Genomic DNA, 21,067 nt, shown 5'->3' on the forward strand with positions numbered 1-21,067 from the left:
CTTAATATTTTTTAAGCAGAGGCCCTCAATAAGAGTGTCAGCGATATAAGCTGCTAGAGCCATCAAGAACTGGTTTGGTGAATGTGCAAAGTTATCAAGAAACAGAATCGATTAGAGGAGTGAACAAGAGATGCCAAAATCAAAAAAACATTTGCAGATTAAGAATGCATAACAACGCAAAGCATATAGTTGCCCAAACCAAGCTCATCTCTTTGAAAGTTCAAACAGACTTTCTTCCTGTCTCACATTAGTTACAGACAATTATATCATATCATTCCAAGTATATAACGGGTAAACAGACTTTCTTTCATAGATAATGAACATGTTCACGTTCATATATTATTTGTTTAAAAAGGCGTTTTCAAGTATATAATAAATTACAAGTCAATTAAAAAAGTGTCTAAGAGTCTACGACCATCTAAATGATTTCACTTCGCCACCCATTTTTAGTTTTTAGAAGACCGACTCCAGCAAATACTACTCCGGCTTGATAATTTTCTGTAGTCGATAAGAAACCCCATACTAGAATAGGCCTATGCACTCCCATCCAGCGAAGGAAATCAGAACTGCATCTGAAGTGCCACGTCACTGGGTCTATACTCTGGCCCAACGCCTTGTCTCCTGCCAAAGTTTGAAACACTCTTTCTATGTGTATTTACAAGTAACCCGAAAGCCCACCTCTGAGTTGAGGTTAACCATCAACATTCATCATTGCTGATTGCAAAAGAATCTTTCCCCTTGATCAATGTTGGCTGTTGTATTGGCCTGAAGAAGCTAACTTACTTTGTCCTGAATGTTAGATGTGAGTAGGAGCTTCCAATATGTAAGTGACCTGAATGTGCTGCTGCAGCTCAGTTGAAGAAGTATGGCGACTCTAGAACATTCCTTAGATCAAAGTCGCCTCGTTCAGGTAATGGCGGAAAACTTAGGTCTGGGAAGGACTTTTGGAAACTCTCCAACAACTATTAATACACAGGTAAGCCATCCATCATGAGTTAGTTATACCAAATGAAGAAAAAAAAATGTAATGTTGGTTATTGGCTTTTACATTTTCTAAGATTGGCTTTTCGTAGAGCTCAACAAACTTCTCTCTCAGTATTGTGTTCATTATTTCAACATCACAGGCATGCGTCCAGAACGAATCATGCACCCCTACAAATTAGATTTTGGTATGAAATGAAGAGTAAGAATCTAGGATGTAAAAATCAACATCAGTTAGAAGCATAAGGAAAGGCTAACGCTGACCTGCGAAACTCAAGCCCGCACTGTTGCAGGCAACTGCTGTCATCATCATGTGAGACCCATCAAGAGAATGTATAAAATTTGGCGCGAAAGCTGTCATCTGCCTCCTCGTCTGAACCTGAATCAAGAATACAGTATGTGGTGCAGAAAGATGAGACTTTTCTGCTTAAAACTCATAAAATCTTTAATTCTATCCAAATGCTACATTATGATAAGATGTAGGCTGAACCCTACTCTGTCTACAAATAAGAATTCCAATTGATGCAAAATATGGAGAAAAGTTTTGATTTCTTGGGTTACCTTATCAGTCTCACGGCTTAGAGTCAAGACCTGAAGGGTAGTCTTAACCTGCCAAAATTAATGCCTCAGTATCAGTGACATTTAAGAGAATAACTTTTTTTTTCTCAGCTAATCATATGTGCTCCTTCATGTATCAAATAAGTTAGAGCATTACCAAGTGTCTTCCAGGCAACCGATAGGGTTGTACAACTGGAAGTCCAAGAGGGGTCGTCCAACAAACTGCTTTGTTTTCTGCAGCTATTATCTGTCCAGCACAGAAAACAGCTCTCATTGTCGTAACCAATTATCAAGTGAAAATTCCTTCTCTAACTTATGATTTCTTAAGCAGAGGCCACAATAAGAGTGTCACAGGTGTAAGAACTGACCTTTGCACATTCACCAAACCAAGTCTTAATAGCTCTAGCAGCTTCAAACATCTCTTCCAGTGCTTTCAAAGTGATCTAGAAAACCAATAGAGGAGTAAACCTTTGATGCCAAAATAAAATAAATCTTTCGCAGAATAATTATGCATAACCATAGAAAGCATAGCGCTGCCCAAAACCAAGCAGGTAAATTATCCTTTTCTTACTTTTGCTGCATAACAAGCTGCATGAAAAGTCAGTGAATCGTCCCCAAAGGCACCACGTTCTTTTAACCTCTTCTTTATTTGGTCGCGTGCGCCAGAATAAGTAACACCATACACTGATGTCATGACAGTCTGTTTTACCAGCTTTCTGTCAACCTAAAGAATTTTAATAGTAGAGTCCAGTTGTCAGATAAGATGACCACAAACAAGTATTAAAGTGACACATAGCAGCAGTACATCTGATCCATATGGTGTTGGGATAAAAATTGGTTGTGAGTTAACAATAACAGGTTCGCGAAATATGACCAATATCACAAGAAAGAGATATGGAAAAACCTGGTCGAGCATGAGTTTGGCATATGTGGCATTCCGAAATGTTTCAGGATCTTCCTCTGCATCTTGCTGCATGATCTTGAGAACCCTGATTTAAGATATAAACCAAGTTGATAATCTTGCCTGATTATGTGTTACTATAGCCAGAGAGATAAGGTAATACAAAGATAGGTAAAGTACCTAGCAGCAATTTCTGCATAAACATCTGCCGGTTTTTCACCAGTTACAAGGTTGACAGCATCTGCTCCCAACTATAAACAAAACCAATTGAAAGAAAGGAATCAGAAAACCTTTAGGAGAAATATCTTTGCCAGTGCTCGAAAGGATGAATACTGAACAAAAATTATCGCTACTGTAAAACTAAGGCCATACCTTATCCCTCCCAAGAGCAGCATAGTGTTGTAAACCATTACATGAACCATCCTTGCAAGATAAATTGATACAGGAAAGTAAGATTATCTACTTAAAGAGCATAGATAGTGATAATACAAAGCAACAAAGGCCCCTATATAATTTTCATTTCACTTGAATGTCACAAAAGTTGTTCATGTGCAAAGTAATGGATAAAGTCTCGCAAGTACCTGATGGATGGGGATATGAGATATAGCAGCTTCAGGAAAGGGGCTTCTCAAGGCTTCTGAAAGACTAATGCAAGCAGCCAAACACTGAAAGGGATCCTCTGCTTTAAGCCACCATCTTTTTCCTTCAAGAGGTCTATCAGAAGTATCAAATATATCTTCTAAGTGACTCTCAGTAAATGCAACCCGATCCTCATAAGCCAACTTATCGACTCCACCAGCATATAAGTTTGCTATATGTATCTTCAGCCAACGCAATCCCGATTTCCCAAGAGGCTTTCCCTCACAAAACTCAAGGATGCCACGGCAGAGATCAGACCCGAGATGGTTAAGATATGGATGCATAGGATATGCTCGGCCACGAAAATCAACATTGTGAGGGTAGTAGAAACCTTCCTCATCCTTCATTTTACGTGCCACCTAATCAATCAAGTGAAAGTATAATGATTTTGTATACATCAGAAAAGCATAGGGGAGTGTAAAAGAAGCCTTCTCTTACCTCGAGTTTGAGCTCTATATCGCACCTTTGTGAATGTCTCTCATTATTTTCCTTATTTGCTTTTTTCAGTTCCCATTTCCAATCCTTTACATTTTCCTGGTCTTCACTTACTGGCTCCTCTGGAAGGGGTACCTTTTGGAGTTTATAAAGAGGTGAGAAAAAATCAAAATTTATAAAAGAGAAGTAGGAACCAAAATTAATTCCTTCTCTGAAGAAGATGGCAAAAGGATGGGTGAAGAAGAGCTAGAAGTAGATTCACAAAGAGAAGGAGAGAGAAATATCTCACATCTTCACGGTCAACCAGACCACCAAGGCGACCGCCATTAGCCCAGATTCTGTCAACCAAACTTAACACTTTTTTGTTTATTCTCCATTTGGTGTTTCCTAGAGTATCTAAAGCCTGATTAAACAAAAGGAATCACATGAAGTCATTTATTCATATAACAAATATTCATAATTTTGCAACTCCCAGTTTTGCTTTTAAGCATCCAATAAATGGTTAAGCTCAAGCAACATTAACTCGCAATGCAGATAAAGGAACTCAGACCTCAAATACTGGCTTCAGTTGCTCCTTTGGAGTTTGTTTTATCACCATACGTTGTTGTTTAGCTCCATGCGTTCTCATGATGAATGAAGGCAAGAAAAAGTGTGCCCCTTGATCATACCTGTAAAATACTGACAAAATTACATAGCAATTCTAGAAACAAACTTGAGCAAATTGTAGAATGAATGCCAGGGAAGGAGAAATCTATAAAGGGGATCTATCAAGACTAAAAATAAGTTCTAACTACTGGTGAACAGATCTCATACCCTGTCCAGTTCTGAGGAGGAATTAGCATTGGCAAGTAGGGAATGACCATATGTCTAGCCTGTTTACAACAAAGGAAAATGGTGAAGAAGAGTAGAGAGATTGTCTCAAACTCGATTTTAAAGGCCTTGATATATAGTGGTAAAAGACTGTTTCTACCCTAACATCACAAAGCTACAACTGATATCAGATAAAAGAACCGCAAAAATATAGTCCACAATTCTGCTTACTGATTTGTCAAGGCCCTTTTGGACCAAGGAATCGCATTCGATGCAACCATATCTCCTGCTAGTTTTTCTGAGTAAGAATACAATAGAATGTAAATAAACAGCATAGACAAGGAGAGGGAAAGACGAAGACAGATACATGTGAATGAGTATAAAGAATCGCAAGACTTACGTATTTTCCAATGTGACAGTTCTGAAAGTTTGCTTAAAGGCAGGTCGGATGTCAGGTGGACCATCATCAAACTGTTCGGCTGGAGGTTGTATATATGCATTTTCCATCAACAGCTGGATCAAACGTGAGCCAACCTAGAAGTAAAAGAGCCGATATTAAATCAAACAGAAGAGAAAAAAGGAGAAGGAAGTTAAGAATTATTATAAAGCTCTGTGCATTAACAAGTGTGGAAGTTTAAACAAACCTTTACTTGAGCCTCTTGGCCCCATGGCTTGAATGAGTCATGTTTCTTCACTAATGCTTTTACTTCCCTCAACTTTTTTTTTTTCATCAGTACACCAACTTGTTTCCTCATCCTTTCTGTTTCTTTGGCCACAGCTTCGGAATCATCATTGCTCGTCTTTTCTGTTTCATTCTTTTTCTTCTTAGTTTTCAGCATAAAACTGTGGATCCTGGCCTGATACAGTAACAAGATACACACACTATCAAACCAATATACACTTCATAACCCATGCGGCCAAGGCAACTATGTATCAGTGACTCATTACTAGATTCACTCTCAACCTATATCATGAAAAAAGCATCAAAAGCACCGAGAGAAATTGAGACCCACCTCCTGCTCAACGGCTTCCCCAATCTGAGTAGCAGCATTGACTAGCTTAACAATGCCAACCCCTTCCGCATTAGTCATCAACAATCCCATCATCTTATGCATAGTGATAACAGTCATCATATCAGCCGGTAGCTGCTCCATAAAAGGCGCATAAGGAATTTTCCCTTTCTTGATTTTAAAGGCGTCAAGATCGGCTTGTATAGCATTACGCAGAGGCTCAAACCAGCCTAGAAACAAAAACTTCACATAAGGCAGATTTGGTGCAAGCTTCTGCTCACACATATCTGCTAGAATCTCTCGACACTCTCTGGCCGCTTTTTCCCATTCTTCAGTCTCCATTTTGACTTGTCTTTGTTTCAGCATATAGTACTTCTGTACTCCCATTCCTGCGATGACTCTCTTTGGCTGTGTCGCTGCAAGCCTAGCTTTTTTAAGGATTCTCTCAGTTTCTTTCCCCATCTCCGTCATCAATTCATTAACTTCATCAGACCCAGAAGACTCATCTTCAGGATCAGTTGAATCAATCGCTTGCGCAGCTGTTGCATACCCTTCAAACCCATAGCATTGACCATGACGAAATGAACCAAATCTACCCAATTCGTTAATTGGGTTTATAGATAAACCATTTCTAACGCCACTGGGATTAACAGAAGAAATGATCCCACGAACTCTATTCACCGGGAAATGAGTACCGGAGCTAGAATCAGATAAAAACTTAACCTTTCTCAATGAAGCTCTTCCCAAAAGGTTCCTCCACATTTTTTCAATCGTCTTTGTGATCGCCACGAAATGGCTTCAGATAGATTACTTCCTCCACGAGCACAATCTCGGACTATGTAGCTATTGGATTTTGTAGAGATATCAATACAAACATAAAAATCAAAGAATGAAGAGTCGATGAACAGAATTTAAAAAACAAAACAAAACTCAGACTTGGGTGAAGAGAAGGAGAGATCTAGAGAAAAGAGAAGGCACAGTGAACGTGAAATACAGCCGCCGAATAAACCCTTCATAAAACCTTCGGTTTCTGCTTCACATTTAACGGATCTTTGTTCAACCCGACCCGCTTATACGATCCGTTACCGCACTTAATTGGGCTCAAGGCCCATATTCTATCACGAGTTACAAATTCAGATTAGTTATATAAATAAACTAATATCAAATCATCAACAAATCAGAGTGGCGCAGCGGAAGCGTGGTGGGCCCATAACCCACAGGTCCCAGGATCGAAACCTGGCTCTGATAATATTTTTTGTTTTTTCCTTTTATAAAATTTGGGCTTCAGATAGATCAAACCCATTACTCCTCATAGCTTGGCCCAAAATTGATAAAAAACTTATAAGCCCGTCATATTCCTTAGTTTGTCTTTTCACCCAAACTGTAAAATTTTTAACGAGAAATGTTACAAAGTCTTTCAGTTTATATATGTTATTTAAATGTTTATTAAGGATTTGAATTTTATAAATCATCCCACAGTGCTTGAAGATGATCCTTATATTCTGTCATTCTATAAGATTTTTATGTCTGTTATTGTAATTTGCTAAAATAATCTTCCATAAGTAAATAATGCAAACATATGTAAGCATATATGTATATGTATGTTATTTTTACCATTCGATGAAAAGAAAAAATGGTACGTGAAAATTAACAGATCAGAAAGAGACCACGTGCATCACGTGACAACCTTTAATTTGATAGGTTAGAATCCCGTCTTATCACGTGAACCCCACGTGTCCTCAGAAGCTACGGTTCGTTTACAGAGCTAAACCGGGTAAGCACATCGGTTCATACACGTGTCGGAATCGTGAAACTGTCGGACAAAACTCAAGTGAGTTCACGTAAGTCTCTCCCACAGGAAATCAGAACTCAGCCGAGTCACGAGTCACCCAACAAAAAAAACTCAAATAAGCAAACAATAGAAGAGGCTCGTCGACGGCAAAAAGTTGAAAAAAACAAAAAAAAAAAAAATCTCCGGCGAAGATGAGGACCGGAACCGGAAAAGGAAATCAAGAGGAAGAAGATTACGGTGAAGAAGACTTTAGCTCTAAACGTGAAGGTCCTTCTTCTAACACTACTGTTCATAGCAATAACAACAGAGGTAAATTGTTCGATCCAATTCTGGATTTTTTTTTAATTCTCTTAGTTGTTGGTTCTTCGATTTGTGTTTTTGATTGGAGCTGTTGTTGATTTGAATCGAGATGGATTTATTTTGGAGAGTTTGGGATTAGATTTTATGGTGTTTCTCTGTATGATTCGGGTGTTTTGATTTTGAAAGCAGATGCAAAGGAAAATGATAAAGCTAGTGCCATACGTTCGAAACATTCAGTCACTGAGCAACGGAGAAGAAGCAAAATTAATGAAAGGTATGTTTTTTTGGAGTGCTTGCTCTTGTGAACTTGAGTTTAGAAGTAAACACAACCTTCTTCTTACTTTACTATCAAAATTCTTAGGACTTGTGTTTGGGAATTTTGCGCTGCCTCAATTTCTGGCTGTTGGTATGAGACTTAGTTATAATATTTTCTTTGTTTCTTTATAGTATGAGTGCTGAATTTATATAAATCTCTTCCTCAGATTTCAGATATTGAGAGAGCTGATTCCCAACAGTGAACAAAAAAGAGATACTGCTTCTTTCCTTTTAGAGGTATTTTCATGATATTTGATGATGTTTTATCCGAATATTCATGGAATTTAGATCTTGTTAGCCTTGATATTACTCCTGTTACATTCTAGGTGATAGATTATGTTCAGTATTTACAAGAGAAAGTGCAAAAGTATGAAGGATCGTATCCAGGATGGAGTCAGGAACCAACAAAGTTGACACCATGGGTAAAAATTTCAGCTTCTAATACTTTATATATCTTTCAAAAATTTCAGCTTCTGATATGTTATGTTGTGCACCTGTGTTTCTGCTGCCAGTTTTGTGTACTATTAGCTGACGTTTATGTTTTCCTGAATGGAACAGAGGAATAATCACTGGCGAGTTCAGAGTTTGGCAAATCACCCAGTAGCTATAAATAATGGATCCAGTCCTGGGATATCATTTCCTGGAAAGTTTGAAGAAAACACTGTGACTACGACACCTGCAATTGTTGCAGAACCGCAAATCCCGATTGAATCTGACAAAGGAAGAGCTATAACCGGCAAACCGATTGAAAGTCAACCTGAGTTAGATGACAAAGGATTACCACCAGTACAACCAATTATTCCATTGGTACAAGGTGAGCAAGCTAATGAATGTCCTGCTACTAGTGATGGGCTAGGCCAAAGTAATGACCTGGTTATTGAAGGTGGAACCATTAGCATCTCTAGTGCCTACTCGCATGAGTGAGTTAAACCTGATCTTCTAACACTGCCTTATTTCTGTTACTTTTTTCTTTAATCAAATTGATTTGCTGGTTTCTTATTAATGTGTATTCTGAAATGACCAGGTTATTGAGCTCATTAACACAAGCTCTCCAGAACGCAGGAATTGATCTGTCGCATGCAAAACTTTCTGTGCAGATTGATCTTGGGAAACGAGCCAATCAAGGACTAACTCATGACGAGCCATCAAGTAAGGTAAAGTAGCCGTCTTCATATTCCATGTCACAATAGACACTTACGATGATGTTGATACATACTTTCTATGCAGAATCCATTATCATCTGATACACAAGCAAGGGATCCAAGCTTTGAGGAAGAATCTGAACATTCTCATAAGCGCATGAAAACACTGTGACATTTCTCTATCAGGCTCCACGGCTTTGGAATATATAAATGTATTGACAGATTCCTTCTATCGTGTACATTGTATCGGCTTCTAGGGGCTTCCTATAGTCGTTAAGATCAATTATGGTTAGTAGATTTCTACGTTTTTTGTGGTTCTGAGTTTGTATCATCTTCTGCATTATTCATGTAACCTATCAAATATGATCTCTTGTGGAATGTCAGATTTCATTTTTCAAGTTATTGCGTCATTTATTTCTGATTTTATCTTCCTTGTTTTGTTTTGTTGTTGTTTAAACCCGTAGGAGAGAATGAGTTCAACTGATTTATAACTTTGAGCAAAAGGCTTTATAATACAATTTTAAGCTACACCAAAGTTGATATGATTCTATCATACATTGTTGTTGTGATGACCCATAATTTTGATAAGAAAAGCATAATCAAAGGCAGTCTCTTCGCATTGAGCATAACGACCACCTTCACCAAAATGGCCTCCGTTCATATTTGTTCTCAGAATCACAGCTCGTGAGCAATCACGGCACGTGCTCTCCCGTATCTTAGCCACCCATTTTGCACCTTCCCATACTCCAACCCTGAACCAACAAAACATAAAATGTGATCTATAAGTTCCAGTAATTAAATAAAAACAAAAAGAAAACATGGATTTAAAGATCTTGCGTGAAGCTTGCCTAGAGTCATGAAACGAAGTTGTGACAAGCATGGACGGATAGCAAACATCTTTGCGTATGTTATCATATGGAGAATAGCTAAGGATGGATCGGAAGTCGGTGTGGATATCCGGGTTCCCAAATTCTTCATGGTCCAAGAGTGTGAGAGGTAAATTTGGATCTGATAATGTGTTTAACACGTCTACAAAAGGAACCTGCCCAAATAGTACAATCTTGATGATATAAGCTTTTGGTTATTCTGGACACAACTTGATGCATTTGCTTTTACCTTCAAAATCGCAGTTCGAAATAGACTTGGGTGCATATTCATGGCTGCAGCTGGAAGAATAGCTCCTGCGCTGTACCCAATAGCAGCAAGATGGTGTCTATGCACATAGCCCTTTTCGATTAGATAATTTGCACAGTATATGAAATCTTGGATTGAATTTTGTTTCAACGATCCAGTGCCGGATTTGTGCCATGAAAAATCCTTATCACCTCCTCCCCTGAGGCCAAAATGAAACTCTTAGCAGAATTTTCAAATTACCACTATCATGCCAAGAGATGACAAACCAAAGCATATTCACCGGGAAATTACATGCTGCAGAAATGATAATTGAATGATCTAGTTTTGTTTTATAACTGACCTCACATCAGCAAAGGCAATTACCCACCCACGATCAAGCATACTCAATCGATTTGTGCACCAGCTTTTTTCCAAAGCTTCTCCATACGCACCATAACCTATCAACATTCCGGGCGATTCACTCTTCTTCCATGCTTCTCGTGAATACAGAATTGTAAGAGGGACTTCAACTCCATCGTGTGAAGAAACTTCTTGTCTTTCACAAACATATGCATCAGATAAATCCTCCCATTTATGCATTCGAGAATCTAACTGACCATTTCGTCCCTCACTGCTTGTATCATTAAGTTGAGTGCTACTCTCTATAGAACGATCTGCAGAGTGCCATGGCGTACTAATATCAGAATTATCGTTAACCCCTCTCTCCTGTTGCACAATTGAGAACAATCTTCTTGACACATCATAGTCGACGATAGTGTCAGGAATCTGCAATCCCAAACATAACAGTAAGGTATTCAGAGAAACTATCAGAGTAGAAAGAATCATTAAAATGCAAAACAGATAAGTTATGGCATCAAAACTACAACAATAGAGGAACCCGTTCTTAAAGTAACTAAGTATATATACCACAGGAGATGAAAGCACCACTCGGTATATAGAGCTCTTAAAGTTGTGGTTTGAACCTGGTGCAACACTGCATTGACCAATTGGAAGAGGAAAGTACCAGGGCTTAAGATCATCCATATGCTGCAAAATAGAAACATACCTTAGTAAAAATGTATAAACACAGAGAGAGAAAACACAACGCAAGATTAATCAGAATTACCTTCATATTTGCTTTTATGGGCATATCAATGGAACATATCATAGGGGAGCCCTTCTTAGTAAGAAAGAGCACAAGATAGTCATTGAACATGTCCATATCTTGTATTACCACATCATCATCTGGGCAGAAAACAATCTGCCAAGAAAAATCAGTATGATTCTTTATCTGCAAAAAATTACATAAAAGATGATTTATAAAATAACAAAAACCTGCCAGTTGGATGCTTCAAGTTCTTCCACTAAGCATCTAGTCAAATAATAACCTTCACCAGACCACTCACTAATTGCATTTGATGGAGAATTTGTAAGAATATAAAAGAACCCATTGTGGTGTTCAAAAAAACACTGCACACCAGGGACTCGCGCACGAGTTCTTCGTAAATCGGCCATTGGCTTATCAGCATTAACAATATAAACCTGAAATTAAAATGACTCACCTTGAGCATATGGGTGACAGAACACTAAAAAAGAAAATGCAATTGAAAGTTCGAAACAGGTTAATTCCTCGGATGAAGTCCTTGAGTTCGAATTGATAGTAACAAACTTGCCATCTTTTGTGGTCGTTATGTCTACACAGAAACTGGAATCCCTTTCGGTAAACACTACGGTATCATCTCTCCCATCTGATTCAACATTTGTAACAACAACCCTGCAAAAACATGTCACAGTTGAACAAACAACCCCAAGTTTCATTAAGACAAAAAAAACACAATCTATCTACTAGCATAAGTTACTGTACTTGCGTGTGAGGTCTTTGGTTTTCATCTGCAACAGTGTAAAACAAGGTGACCCCATCTAAAGCCCATGCCAAGCTAACAACTCCATCAACTTCCAACCTCGGAACTAAACGACCGGTTCTTAAATCCTTAATTTGGAGGATGAAACGTTCACCTCCATGGGGATCAACCGTGTAAGCAAGATAGTTATGATCAGGTGAAACTCGACAAACCCCAATGTGAACATAACCTGAAGTAGTAGTACAAATAACACTTGCTTAATAATTTGTGACTCTGAACTAAATTAACACCGCAACATTTATACTAAGAAATAAACTTACCGTACTGCTCTGCAATTTGATTCCAGTCAAGCACAACTTCTTCTTCTTCTCCTCCACGAAAAAGACCAGAGAGCCAATTTGTGTCAACCTTCTCCAATCTCCTACACAGTAGAGGATACTCTTTTCCTTTGGGTATGTATTGCCTATATAACCTGCTCAATTGATAATTCAAAACCCGATTCAATCAAAAAAGCTCACTCCTTTCGACTCGAATCAGAGTAAGTTGCAAGATTTAGAGAGATGAACCATGGTCCCCAACGCTCAGGAGGAGTGCAAATCTCTTCCGGAATACGAGTTTTCATCTCGGAGATTAAATCACGCCTCAGGGTTTCTGTGTCAGCCATGAAAGCATGAGCGTATGAGTTCTCACGCTCGAGGAAGTTAACGAAATCGGTGTCGTCCGTATTCTTCATCCAATGGTAAGAATCTTGCCTTGTGATTCCATGGGTTGAGACCGTGAACGGGATCTTCTTTGGAACCGGAGGAGCTTCCGTCGGAACAGAGAGTGATGCTGTTCGTCGAACAAAACATTGCGTCGAGAAAGACGAAATCGCCAGAGACAAGATAGATGATATTGTCGGCGACTTGGTACGCCGGAGAAGAAATGTTGTCGTCATTTCAGTGACGGAGCAAAAACTACTAAAACCTCTCTGTTCCGACGGAGCAACGAATACTTATGTTAAGAAACTTTCGGAAAAAATTTGGGTAGTTTTGTATTCAAAGTTGTAAGCTTTTGCTTACTACAAGAATAAGAAAGTCTCCTTTTTATAATAAACTGCGAATTCGAATGAATAAAATGCGTCTCTTTTGCATATTCGTTAAAGCAAAAGCTATATACACTGATGATTGGACTTGTTCATTTACTTCCCTCAATTATAACAAAACTACTATATATTTCTAGGCTTTTGCTTTTGTTTCTTTTTCTTCTTCAGCGTCCTGCAAACATGTGAAGGCAGATTTAGATTAAACCAAGATGTTCTCTTCTTGTATCTTTTAAAGACAAAGAGAGAATCAAATGTTAACTTACCGAGTTGCCAATCTTGTCGAAGTCATCATCACCCAGGCTCCCTTCATCATCACCATCACCATCATCTGCAAGGTTTCATAATTACACAAACAAAATCAATATTTAAGACACGGCTAAAACTTGGGAAGCAACAAGTCAAGACGTCTCACCGGGAGCTTCGTCACTGTCTTCTAGATCTCCCAGGAGGAATGTGTCAAGATCTTGCTCAGACGATGCAGTAGATGTTCTGTTTTTTGTCACATTCTTTTCACGTGTTTCTGTCCCTTCAACCCCTGGGCTCTTCTTAGCTTCTTCTTCTTTACTCTCTGCTTTGTTCCTAAGTTCCTCCATGTACTTCCTCTCATATCTGAGCCCAAACAAATCATTTCCACTAAATTCATGCGGCTATCAAGTCTCATACCCACGAAAGACAGGGGTGCTCAATTCACTAATCACTTAACAAACATACACAAACAATTAAGGCGCCAAGATCTTCTATATCTTTTCAGTCCTTTCATTTTGCTATTCTCATTTGTGAGTTACGTGGTTTTCTGAGATAGCTACTGAACCAAGCTAGAGAAGATTGGCAACATAGACAATGTGCAGTGATCAAATGCATGCCCCCATATGATTAGTTATGGATTCATTTAACCAAACTTTTACGTCTAATCACATGTCTTAAGCTGCATTGATTAAGATATGAGACATCATAGTCTTAGTAATATACAGGTCGTAAGCCATCTTTACTTCCACCTATGTGATTAACCCAATTCTCAAATCTAGGTCTTTACTCTACTCAAAAGTGAGTCTCACAAACGTTTTAGACTTTAATAAGAGATAGTAGAGCCTTACGGTGCAACATGAGTGCTCACTAAGGTAAAGTATATCCTCCAGAATCTCCTTTCTTTCATGACTCGTGGGCATAATTCATATCTCAACTTCGAAATTTGCTGCAACATAGACAAAATGCAAACATCAAACAATGTAGCACATAAGAGATGAATCTACAAGTTAACCAGTATGCAAGATCAAACTATATACTATTTCTCAATTCCCAAATTTCAAGAATTACCTTAACGGAGCCAAGAACAAGAGTGGCATGTCTCTCCTGCCACTCCGAAAGATCCTTCCGAACATTGGACGCAGTTGTTTCCAAATCAGAAACTTCCGAAGATTCATCTAATCAACATTTACCATAACACATTGCAAATTTTCTCAATTCCAAATCAAAAGAATCGCCAAAAGAAAACACAAGATAAAGCAAACCACCATACCTTGTGCAGGAAAAGCCTGGAACGTAGCAGACGTCAAACCTTGAACAAACTCCCTCAAATCATCAGTAATACCAAAGCTAACAAGCTCAGATTCAGAGATCACAGAACCACCACCAGATCCTGATCCAGAACCAAAAGGAGGTATAATGTCGGCAATAGACTTAATATTCTGGATCTGATCAGCTTGCTTCAACGCAACAACTTTGAGCTGATCCGCTTTCGTCGACACCTCCGCGGCGAACTCCTTGGATTTTTTCGCCGTCTCGGCCACGAATTCGGAGACATTGAGCGAATCGGCTTTCTTAGAAGCTTCGAGAGCGAACTCTTTGGATTTTTTGGCGGTTTCGGAGACGAGATTGACGAAGGTTGTTGAAGATGATTGTAGTGTTATGGTTTGAGATTTCTTAGCTGCTTCTTCCGCAAACGATTTCGCTCTCTTCCATAGATCTTCCATTACTTCTTCTTCTTCTTTTTCTTCCTCGATGTAATGATTTTTTCTTTTCTTTTTTTCTCTTCCGATCTGTTATTTTAGCGTTACTGACGAAATTAAAGGCCTTTGTTGTTCCGCCATACACGGAGACTGGAAACCCTCTAAATGACCCAGAGGTGTTTGACTTTTTACACTTTTATTATTGGTCGCACTGTTCTTCTTATTGGCTCGTGCATGTGGATGAGTTTTTAATTTCGTGACAATATGTTTTTATATTTTCTTCTAGGAAAGGTGGTTTTACACATTCAAGAATCAAACTGATAAGCTTATCTTTGTATGTACATGGTACAGATTAATCGATTTGGTGATGGAGTTATCAAGTAGATGAGGAGCCAATATATAGTAAAGACTATGAATTCTCCAAAGGTTTGAAGACATCATGACAATTAACAAATGTGATGATCGAGTGGTGACTCAAACTGTCCACCCTTTGAGTATATGCACATTAAACTGTATACCACAACAGTCGAATATATTACACAATTATAACTCGGTACGTATATGAGTCGAAGCCAACCATGCATAATACAAATACAATATTACGACTAGAAGCAGACCAATATAATGTATCAAATTTATTATGTTAATTGTGTCATTGGTTATTTCTAGAAATCATACGTCTTTATTAACTTATAAAAAGTTTGAACGACTAGTCACAGTAACATTTTTTTCCTTGAAAGTAAAGTGTTTAACACTTTTCAAGATTGTACATAGAATCATTCAGTTTAATCATAACAAAACTGTATATCATTCTCACCCGATATGTTATTACGATAACTATATTCGTTAGTTGATTTTGATACTAGAAAACACCAACTAATCGATAAAAATCATGCACAAGCTGACAAGCACAACTAATATCTCCTACGTAACAAAACAAGAATAAAATGCAGAATTGCTCTCTTGCCAAAAAAAACTATATGTAGGTAGTAATATACTTGTATAATAGGAGGAGAACAACAAAAACAACAAAAATAGTTATGGCTTTCAGTAAAAGGACCATAAAAGAAAGGAAATAATAGTTTGAAGAAAAGAAAGAAAAGATAGATCGCGATGGGGGAGAGTGAAAGGTACGAAAGAATATATGGTTAGGGTGTGGTCGAATCTTTGTATGCAGCCAGAGACCACTCTCTCTCTGCCCCGACAGGACCACTCCTCCGCCAAACTTGTATACATATTACTAATTTTATTGTTACATATCGTGTTAGCTAGTTAGTGTAATGATCGTTATAATTAATTAGCCTACTACACACACACACACGAATAGATTAAATAAATTAAAGTTGAATCGAGTTTAAAGATGTATACAGTGGCAACTTGAGTGAGGGTGATAGGTGGACCAATTTTTGGTGAAGAGAGCCAAGTTGCCCATCTCTTTGGAGATTTATCCAAATCTTTTCTGATTGCTACACTTTTGTTATATATACTTCAATTTTAGCTTGTCGTTCCTATCTACGTTTTTCATAATCATACTTTTCTTGTATGATTGTATTCCTGTATTTATTAGTTTTTAAAGGAAATTATTCAATTTGAATCAATGTATTCGAAGCTATAACATACTATGTTTTCGATATTTTAAAAGCACTTGAATTTATTACAAAAAAAAAATGATAAATTTTAGTGCGTAATTTTACAATATTTCTTATATTATAGATTTGTATTTCGTCAAATATCTTATCATCTATGTTGGGAAAATTTGATAAATAAAACTCGCTTTTTTGAATTGTTTGCCCTTGTTAATAAAACATGCATGTGAATTTTTTTTAATCCCCGTGTAGTAGTGGCGGAACATTAAAACATGATGTATTGATGTGATTGATGTGTATCCCCGTGTATTAGCATAATGTGATTCTTGTGTATTAGTTGATGTAATAATACCAAAACTATAAAAAAATTTTTTGTTAAAAGGCTTTCAATTAAAATGCATAAAAGGAAATAAAAGGATACGATGTTGAGATCATATAGTTTTTGAAAGTTAAGAGATAGGAGATCATGCAAAAAAACAGATTCTAATAAGGGAAAAAGATAGAACTAGTAAAACATTAATTCTCTAGTTATTTATTTTGGAACGATTAGCCTCGACCACCGCGGCCACCACGACCACGTTTGCTCCGTCCTCCTACCGTAATCCATTGATCTTGGATTTTCTGTGTAGGTTTTATTGTCCTCCCTCCTCGGGTATGTTGAGAGGATTCAACACCCATCTCATAACCATAAACTCCAACATCGAAGACAGCAAATTGATTACTTTCTAAGACATTTTCCTGCACATTCTCATTATCCAATGAACCTGAACGAGGGGGAGTAAATGGGACAGTTACCATTGGAGAAGAAGGCAATATTACTTCAGTATTTATGGGAGTGTGGTTGCATAAGGCAGTTGTGAAGGTAGTCGCTTCAGTTGTAGTAGTAGTATGCCCAGCCACAACGGTTGGTGAGTGTATGTAGGTTGTAGTCTCCACTGGTGCAGCTTCAACTGAGAGAGGAGGAGAGACATAAGTGCAGGCTGAAACAGAACCAGTGTTTACCACTGCAGCATCTAGAGATACACAATCAACAAGAGTTTCTTGTGCAACAATGGGAGTCGTAACATGTGAGGTTTTGGCTGCTTCAACATGGGTTGTTTGGGAGCTTGTATTACCCTCAACAACAACTGGGATTGCAGGAACTGTGGACACTAAGTTAGATGCAGTACCTTGTTGACTAAGGAGAAGGCATCTAGTTTCCTTGTGGCCTAAAAACCCACATCTACTACACTTCGATGGAAGCCAAGAATACTCCACATCCACCATAGTGACATTGCCTCTTTTGTCCTCGACTGCAATTCTATGTGGAAATCCTTTTTCTAGCTCAACTTCAACCATGATTTTAGCCACTCCCATTAGGAATGGGTCCAACCTCGGTTTATCTGTAGTGATAGGTTCACCTAAACCCGAAGCTATCCAACTGATTCCCCAATGTGAGTAAAGACGACTAGGGATGTTTTTAGCGTAACCCAGACTGGGACTGAAGTGATCTTTGGTAATGCTAAGGTAGCATCAGTAGTCCAAGGAGCAACAAACATGATGCAATCATCAATATGCCATAAACCTCTCTGTAAAACCCAGGCTCTAGTTGGTGCATCCGGAATATGAAACATATAAGAGGATTCCCCAAGTTTTCGTGAGAAAATCTTACATTTTTTCCCCCAAATTCTATTAGCCACTGCATTGATGAGACCTCCAGATGGTGTGAGGCAACGATTAAACTGACCGATCACATATTCTTGTTGGTTCTCGAGTCCTTTTAACAAGACATGGTTTGGAATGTGTACCTTGGGAGTACCATCTTCCATGTAAGTTGGTGTTGTTGTTCGATGGAGATTACGGATGGAAGGGTCCATCTTTGCAGCCCATGGAAAGCGTAGTTGTCCATCCTCTTTAATCGCAGGGGGAAGGATGTCTAAATCTGGATTTGATTTGCCTCTTTCCTTTGGAATTAGAGTTTCGTGGCGGTAAGGTACAGCTTCCGGGATGATCTTAGGCGGTTTTACCCATGCTCCAATAGTAGGAACAAATGGAGTAGAGACAGGTGCTGTCGAAGACGGAGAAGAGAGATGCGAGGTTTGTGTCACATCTTCTGTCGCGAGAGGAGAGTTCATAGCGTCGGAGCTCATTCGAGAATCCGTGGCAACAGAATCCATCAAAGCAAGGAATAGAGACTAGATGGCTCACCGGAGAAGAGATTACCGGAGTCAGTCAGTGACGACTGCACTACGGCGGTGTAGCCGTCAAGTGAAACGTGATTTTCTTAGGTTTTCGCCTTCGAGAGAAAATATTTGGGGGCGCGTAGGCGCGTATTGTCGTATCAAAGTTCCAAAAAAAACTATAAATTAACCAAGTGTTAATGTATTGGTAATCCTAAACTAGTCTACGACATGTATAGAGACCTGCATGTATATATGCATCCACAAGAACTGATCGATTTAGCTCATTCTTCCGTGGCAGCTGTTAGCGTTTGATACAAACTTCGTCGGAATGTAGAGTAGCTTTAGTAACTCCTATGCAACTTACGTTTATTTAGTCACGGATACAAACGAACACTAGCAAGACGCACAAAGATTGATTGACCTTGAGAGTGAACAATAGTTCGATCTAACTTTTAAGAATAAATAGATATAATTATTAAATTACAAATGAAACAATTGTAACGATGTCAAAACGAAATTTAAACTAAACAAGTAGCATTGATACCGACAGAAAAATTTGTTATCAAACATAAAGTTTTTTCTTTACAAACAAGAAAGTATGTTTTTCATGAGAAAGTGTTTTTTTCATGTTTTTTACTATTTGGTGTAAGACCAGTTGGGTTACATGGTTATATATAATTGAGTATAACAATATATTAAAACTAAAAAAAAAAAAAAAGCAAGACTCTTTAATTTTAGTGAAAGAGAAGTCAATCTTTCCCATGAATATATATAAATGGTTTCAGTCTCACGTTTATACACACTAAAAGCTTACGTATCAAAAGGTGATGAGAAAACAAACACATAAAAAAGTTGAATAATAGTATAATACCCTAATAAGAATAGTTTCTAAATTGTAATACAAAACACTTTTAATTACACAACAAATGTAACAAAGGGAGAAGAAAGTGTGTACGTTAGCAAAAGTGAGAATCTCTTGTTGTCTTCTTTGGCTTCGCATATATGTTTGGCTGGCTTTAACAGCTCCCTGTGACGTGGACTCTTTTTTTTCTCTTAAGTCTCGTCTCTTCGTTTTCTCCAAGAGGCTCTCTCTCTCTCTCTCTCTCTCCCTTATTTTTAGGATTATAAATCTATTTTAACGAATATAACTTTTGTCGATTATTCAATTTAGCAGTCGTGTATGTATAATGTAAAAAAAAAAAATACGTGCAACAAACAAAACTAGTATTAAAAAGAGTAGTTTGTACTATTTATTAACTTTAGGGGAGGGAAAAAAACAGTAAAAATTAAAAAATTAATTTTTAAAAAATGAAATGAAAGACACGTGACACGTGCGTGACTGCCACTCTGTCTCCACATGAAAATCTGACTCACGGGTCTGCCTCACGTCGCGTGCAACTTTGCTTTAATTATTCCGCTAATTCTGTCTTTTCAAAAGTTTATATTTTAAAAACTTATTTAAAAATAAAATAAAAATAAAGGAGTTAAGTTATTACTTCATCAAGTTGTTTGAGTTTAGCAAAAAACCTAAATCTTATTTGACGATAATTTTTATGGTTGTAAACTAAATCATTTTCAAATAAAAGAAAAAAAAACCTTGTTAGTTGATCAAGTTTTTGGTATGTTTTTGCAAAATAAATCTCTCTTTTTATTCATGAAATTAACCGTAGAAGCTATCCAAACAAGTTTGATCATTATATAATAAAATAAAGCTTAAATTTTTTTGTTTAATAAAGTATATAAACACTATATGATTAGGTTAGTCAAGAAGCTAGTATTTGATATAGTTAGGTATTAGCTAGAATTAGGGGCGGTGGTGTGACTCCATGTAATTTGACCGTTGACTCAAGTTTGTTTACTAATTTTGATAATGATTTAACTAATTAAACTATACGTATATAAGCTTAAACTAAAACTATACAGGATTATTATAATACGTGTAACGGAAGACAGTTATTTTGAGTGAGTAGTTAATCACAGGTTAAGTTTAATTAATAGTACTAATTAGTGTGTTAAGTAGTACTCCTACTAAAACTAACTGAGACTGAGCCAACAAGAATCCGGTGGATTCCATAGCCCTAAAAAGGCTGATAAGACCTAGTTGTAGGGTTTTGGGGACCATTCTGTTGCCAGTTTTGGTTTTTATTTATTTTATTAATGTTCTTTAACGATTTTTTTTCAAACAAATATTACTTCATAAACGAAATATATATAAATTTGAATTTTGTGTAAGGGTATTTGCTTTTGTTTTCTCATTTGTAAGGGAAAATTAGACGAAAATCATCTTTCTTATAATCTTAACTGAATATTATGAACAAAGAAATAGTGAATACACTATATCAGCAAGATTCAAAGGGTAAATGTTTAGAAAATGTTTCACCTTACAATTGTTTTCTTCTAAACTTACAGTTTCAACACAAAGATGTGACTC

The 21,067-nt window shown here is 37.5% G+C and overlaps 5 protein-coding genes and 1 non-coding gene across 7 annotated transcripts; 2 read left to right on the top strand and 4 right to left on the bottom strand.

The window, feature by feature from the left end:
* Positions 1-285: 285 nt before the first annotated feature.
* On the bottom strand, positions 286-6,305 carry LOC17894379 (DNA-directed RNA polymerase 1, mitochondrial). The gene is made up of 19 exons (XM_006300623.2): positions 5,338-6,305; positions 4,969-5,181; positions 4,725-4,858; positions 4,556-4,622; positions 4,328-4,386; positions 4,065-4,182; positions 3,804-3,917; positions 3,518-3,649; positions 3,022-3,438; positions 2,813-2,863; positions 2,621-2,691; positions 2,444-2,528; positions 2,111-2,263; positions 1,908-1,982; positions 1,697-1,786; positions 1,543-1,590; positions 1,246-1,360; positions 1,049-1,152; positions 286-962 (listed from the first exon to the last, which is right to left on the bottom strand). Exons 1-19 carry the CDS (start codon positions 6,094-6,096, stop codon positions 852-854), a joined length of 2,916 nt encoding a protein of 971 aa, XP_006300685.1. The 5' UTR covers positions 6,097-6,305; the 3' UTR covers positions 286-851.
* Positions 6,306-6,510: 205 nt separating this feature from the next.
* TRNAM-CAU lies at positions 6,511-6,582 on the top strand. Its single transcript has one exon. It is a non-coding gene; the product is annotated as a tRNA-Met (tRNA).
* A 668-nt stretch (positions 6,583-7,250) lies between these two features.
* Positions 7,251-9,285, top strand: LOC17895433 (transcription factor BIM2). 2 transcript variants are annotated; one of them, XM_023787287.1, is made up of 7 exons: positions 7,251-7,435; positions 7,616-7,700; positions 7,909-7,978; positions 8,068-8,163; positions 8,300-8,661; positions 8,766-8,890; positions 8,969-9,285. In XM_023787287.1, the coding sequence occupies exons 1-7, from the start codon at positions 7,318-7,320 to the stop codon at positions 8,983-8,985; spliced, it is 873 nt and encodes a 290-aa protein (XP_023643055.1). In that variant the 5' UTR covers positions 7,251-7,317; the 3' UTR covers positions 8,986-9,285. The 2 variants fall into 2 exon arrangements, with proteins under 2 accessions (XP_023643055.1, XP_006302571.1); XM_006302509.2 differs by having other exon boundaries at positions 7,253-7,435; positions 8,766-8,895.
* Positions 9,286-9,344: 59 nt separating this feature from the next.
* Positions 9,345-12,838, bottom strand: LOC17895653 (protease 2). The gene is made up of 11 exons (XM_023787286.1): positions 12,425-12,838; positions 12,179-12,330; positions 11,865-12,087; positions 11,626-11,770; positions 11,332-11,538; positions 11,123-11,257; positions 10,924-11,043; positions 10,358-10,782; positions 10,000-10,216; positions 9,732-9,925; positions 9,345-9,635 (listed from the first exon to the last, which is right to left on the bottom strand). The coding sequence occupies exons 1-11, from the start codon at positions 12,793-12,795 to the stop codon at positions 9,434-9,436; spliced, it is 2,391 nt and encodes a 796-aa protein (XP_023643054.1). The 5' UTR covers positions 12,796-12,838; the 3' UTR covers positions 9,345-9,433.
* An 89-nt stretch (positions 12,839-12,927) lies between these two features.
* Positions 12,928-14,977, bottom strand: LOC17896533. Its single transcript, XM_006301117.2, has 6 exons — positions 14,459-14,977; positions 14,257-14,363; positions 14,037-14,134; positions 13,355-13,551; positions 13,206-13,270; positions 12,928-13,114 (listed from the first exon to the last, which is right to left on the bottom strand). Exons 1-6 carry the CDS (start codon positions 14,910-14,912, stop codon positions 13,076-13,078), a joined length of 960 nt encoding a protein of 319 aa, XP_006301179.1. The 5' UTR covers positions 14,913-14,977; the 3' UTR covers positions 12,928-13,075.
* A 2,043-nt stretch (positions 14,978-17,020) lies between these two features.
* On the bottom strand, positions 17,021-17,812 carry LOC17896138. Its single transcript, XM_023788530.1, has one exon. The coding sequence runs from the start codon at positions 17,810-17,812 to the stop codon at positions 17,021-17,023; it is 792 nt and encodes a 263-aa protein (XP_023644298.1).
* Between the last annotated feature and the right edge of the window lie 3,255 nt (positions 17,813-21,067).

The sequence above is a fragment of the Capsella rubella genome, unplaced genomic scaffold, assembly GCF_000375325.1.
Source record: "Capsella rubella cultivar Monte Gargano unplaced genomic scaffold, Caprub1_0 scaffold_2, whole genome shotgun sequence".
Lineage (NCBI taxonomy): Eukaryota > Viridiplantae > Streptophyta > Magnoliopsida > Brassicales > Brassicaceae > Capsella > Capsella rubella.